The 4,616-nt window shown below is 41.6% G+C and overlaps 1 protein-coding gene across 1 annotated transcript in view; it reads right to left on the bottom strand.

Moving 5' to 3' along the window:
• Positions 1-254: 254 nt before the first annotated feature.
• The window catches only part of LOC104963100 (copine-4-like), a 19,445-nt gene continuing 15,083 nt past the window's right edge, over positions 255-4,616 (bottom strand). The window contains exons 10-14 of the mRNA XM_010791657.1: positions 3,962-4,085; positions 3,785-3,829; positions 3,609-3,696; positions 2,592-2,714; positions 255-1,233 (exon numbers count right to left, since the gene is read on the bottom strand). Of these exons, the coding sequence (XP_010789959.1) occupies positions 1,115-1,233; positions 2,592-2,714; positions 3,609-3,696; positions 3,785-3,829; positions 3,962-4,085 (499 nt within the window). The 3' untranslated portion in view covers positions 255-1,114. The remainder of the gene's footprint in view (positions 1,234-2,591; positions 2,715-3,608; positions 3,697-3,784; positions 3,830-3,961; positions 4,086-4,616) is intronic.

The following is a 4,616-nucleotide window of genomic DNA, read 5'->3' as shown; positions in this document are numbered from 1 at the left end:
CGCCCGCCCGCCCGAAGTAACTAATAAACTGAATCACTAGTGCTTTTTTTCTGTACAGGTAAAGCTTAGCTACCCACCCACCTAACCTCTACCACCCTCCCTTTTCAGTGCACTGTCTGTTATCTACAGGTTTGGGCAGAATCTACCACAAGGGGAAGCTTGGCCAATGTTAGAACAGGGTGCCATGATGGTAATTAGGTGCACCCTACACAGGACTAATGCTTGAGTCTCAACTTTTATCATGAAGGTTATTGTTTGTCATGTGTGTGTAGTCCATCAGACAGGGCCTCTGTAATAATAGTGTATGCACTGTTTTAAGAGCTTGTAGTGTAAGAGCATGTAATGTTTTTGCCTTTAGGTTGAAATGCAAACAGCCCAGAATCTCTCAACATACAGGTCTAGGTTTAGGTAACTTCCTCAATTCTATCCATCTGTGTCATTCTTTCACACACATATGCAGACACACAAATACTGGTATGTTTGTCCCTTCATCTTAAAAAACAAATCTTTGTCATTTTGTGTCAGGCATTTTTTAGTTCTCAATCTCTTCTTCTGGCCAAGCATGACTTGCCCCACATACATTAAACACACAATCATTCCTATAGTACTCTAAGTGATGTTTCTTCAACATGCACCCTCAGCAGTTCCTACAGTAAAAACACCAGCTGTACCACCATCACAAGAAATGGATGGATAAAACACCCTCGCTTTCATTCCTCTTATCAATCTTTTTCAAAAACCACTTACTTCTTCTCATCCCAACCTCCGCATCCACATTGGCCCCCTTACCCAATTACTCTCATGTAACAGACAGTCTTGTATGTAACAGTGACAAATACTCGCCCTCAGCGCAACAGCCAGGAGTAGAAGAGAGAGAGGTGGGGGAGGGGAACAAGGTGTGGGAGAACGGGTAAGGGAAGAGAGGATGGGTTCTTCTTCTTGAGGAGAATTTGAAAGATGATGGGGATGGAAAACTGTGGGCCAACATCCCTCTTTTCTTCCTGCATCTTTGGGATGGAGTAGAGGGAGGAAGGACAAGGAAGGTGACTGAGATGGGAAAGGGGGTTGGTGGTTGTGTGGGGTGGGGGGAGCGCAGGGTTTAGTGTGTTGGCCTTCATGTGTCCTGGCCGTCGGTGGCAGGGGTGTCGTTGGCATTGGGCATGTCAGAGTCATTCTCCCGGCTGGATATGCGGTCCAGCTCTGCCTGTACATCGCTCAGACCCAGCTTCGAACCTGCAACAGGTGTGGGTGGATACCAATCAATACCATAACATTATAGTATCATATCATTAACCACAACCATTTTATACAATGCAATAAGCAACAAGGCAATTCAACGGGATTGAAATAAGAGCTGGGGGAAATTAGATAATAGGAAAAGTCATTCAGGATAGTATAATTAGAGTTATTTTAACAGGGTTAATTAGGTTATGTTTCACAGTAATTCAGTAGACTGGTCTGGTTTTGGAAATGTGCTCTTGAGTTAGTTAACATACAGAGACATATTATAATAAAGGTGAAGTAATTTAGCTCAAATTGCCCCGTTTTTGCATTTGTAAATGTTTATAAATTGTAATTCGAACAGTGTTTAAAGTATGATCAAACAGTCCAGGTTTATTGTAGTAACTTAACAGAAAATGATTACATAATCGGTATCCAGTTTAAATATTTAATATATGGAAAATACGTTGAGTATTGGCCATACAGTATAAGGTACTAAGTATCAATTGTCAGTACATCAGAGTCTCAGCTATAATCATGTGCAATGTTTGTGGCAGATATTAGTCACGAGAAATGCAATGCAGCATGCAAAAAAGAAATAGAAGTATGAGGAGGGGCAACATTAGGGGTGGAATCTTGGTTAAATCTTCAGCAGTCAATCAAAATGATCCTGGTATGATTACATTCAGTTCATCCATTTTAAATACTGTCTACCAGAAATGTCTGTAACTTTAACTATGTCTATATCTTAGCCTTATATTTCAACTTGCACTTTTGGGGCCTACATTTCTTATTCTGCATTTACTTGCATCATATTTCTTAGTTCTATAAATATTGAAGGTGAATTGTTGAAGGAGAGATCCAAGATTAGGCAACGACTGCTTCACTGTAATTGCAGTGCATATAATACAGGCTCAGTGGAGGGAAAGGGACAACAGAAATGTAGGGATGCTTCTGAGAATCAACATAGACAAGCAATGATAAACGATATCTCTCACACACACCTTAACGTGGCCAGCATCCTCTGACTAGAACTAGCGCATACACACATTATGAATGATGTTAGCAGTGAGATTACAAAACAGACTGTGAGCTTTGTTAAAAACTAAAATACAGTCACACTACAAAATACAGGCAGGCCTAAAGATGATGGGTTTTAGACCATTTTATGATTTATTTACCATGCGTTATGTTCATGTCTGGAGAAGAGGAAAGGAGAGTTAAGAGAAAATGAAGGATTGCAGATGGGAGTTGCAAACCATAAAAGAAGCCGAGTAATGAGTAGCTGCAAACGGCATTAAATCCAAAGAACAATTGAGAATTTATTCTCTATCCATAAAACTGAAGCATGGTAGCAACTGTATTCTCACCTGACTTGCGTACTGTTCCTGGAGTGTTGTTACCGCCCCCTGGCGTCCCGGGCCCCCCCGTCCCTGCTTTCTTTGTCAGTAGACTGTTGAAGAAGTTGGCCAACACACCCTCACTGGTCTGACCTGCAGCATTAAGGGACCAGAGTTAGAAAAACAAACACACACAAGCAATGCACTAACTCAGTGGTTCCCAAACTTTTTCAGTCGGGCCCCCCTTGGGTAATTAGAAATATTTTCAGGACCTCCCCAACCCGGTTCCCATCTATATTGGTAGGATTAATTGTATATTGTTGTAAAAACATTACATTTTCTCTGCTAATAATAAGAAGACGCAAAGATCCAACCATAATTTTATATTTTATTATGGCTTACACATGAACAAAAGTGCTTGTAATAGATACTGTGAATTAATTTGGCCTAATTTAAACTGGTTGGCCTTCTTCCCTGAGTAGTAGATTTTTAAATTCCAATTTCTTTAAGGAAAATATATTAATTAACTACTATTTCTACTGCAGGTTGCAAACGATCACATCACTTTACCATTCCTATTCCACACATAGCTCATCAATTACTTGCAGATCTTCTCAAACCTGGGCTGTTGTTTTGAGACTGCCACTCTCAGTTCATTCTCAATGTTCAGCTTTGATCTGTATTTCGTTTTGATGGCAGCAACAGCAGAAAAGCCTATGTCACACAAGTAGGATGTTGCAAAAGGCAGCATTATGCCCACAGCTCTCTGACCAATGAGATATTTTCCAGCAGTGTTTGTTTACAATTGAAAAATAATAATAATACATTTGATTTATATAGCACACTTTAAAAACAACGTCATCTCAAGGTGCTTCACAAAGCTAAAAGGATAAAATAATAAAATAAAATAAAATCCCGCGCACCCCCTGCAGTACCTCCACGACCCACCAGGGGTCGCACCCCACAGTTTGAAAACCACAGCACTAACTGAACCTTCATCATGGGTTGATGGTGTTGATGTGTGCAGCGCTAAAATGCATGACGTACCCGACTGTGGCATGGCGTTCGCTACGTTGGCCGCTGCTGATCGATTACTCGTCCTGGGGGAGCCGGTGGGAGCTCGACTGGTGGTGTCCTATAAACAACCACAGTATTCTTTAAATACTGGAGGGAGCTTTTCTGTATCTTATTAGCCAAAAGAAGAAACAAAATAAAGCACTTACCACTGGTCGCCCTGCTGTCACAGCGGGCTGTTTGGCGAGCAGCGACTGCAAATTAGAGCACAATAGGCACACTCACTCCAATTAGTATTTAATTCACATGTCAGGACCCTCAAGTCAGATTTATTTGGAGTACCATCGATCAGCAAACCAACTGGCATATAAACAACAATTACTGACCTGCAGTTTTACCAGAAACACTTGGTCATCTTCAGCCTGAATCTCCTTTTCATGTACAATCTGGTGAAAAGCAAGAGAAAAATTAATCATTTCTGAAACACGCTTCCAGTCCTTCATTAGAGTACTACAACAGATGGGATATTGGGTAAAGATTGGCAGTAAAGGACACAATATTACAGCCTTTATAAACATGCTGTGCTGTAAGCTTAGCTTGCCTTAGAGCAGGGGTCGGCAACCTTTCTGATATGAAGTGCCATTTAAAAGAAAAAATGTTATCAGCGTGCCAACGATCGAGAATTATCAACGGGGGGGGGGGGTTGAGGAGCTTGACGCTCGTCAACTATCAGCAGGAGGGCGGGGGAGCCTCGCTGCGGGGAAGCAGTGTGTGGACCTGTCAGCGCAACTTACATGATGCCGAATTTAACAAACACATTTAAATAATTGGTTTAAACGGCATAATAGTAAGGACGATCGTCCGTTCTGTGATTCTCCAGAACACACATGATATGATATTAGGGTCATGCAGAGTAAGATGAGATCGCTGTCCGTTTAAGAGAGATAGAGAGAGAGAGGGGTGTGGCTTGTGCATGTGTGTTTGTGGATGGTAGAGCGACAGTGAGGGAACGTGTGTATGTTTCTGGAAGTGACAAGACGA

This window comes from Notothenia coriiceps, unplaced genomic scaffold (assembly GCF_000735185.1).
Source record: "Notothenia coriiceps isolate Sejong01 unplaced genomic scaffold, NC01 NC01_scaffold00035606, whole genome shotgun sequence".
In the NCBI taxonomy this organism is placed as follows: domain Eukaryota; kingdom Metazoa; phylum Chordata; class Actinopteri; order Perciformes; family Nototheniidae; genus Notothenia; species Notothenia coriiceps.
This window is presented reverse-complemented; position numbering and strand designations above follow the sequence as displayed.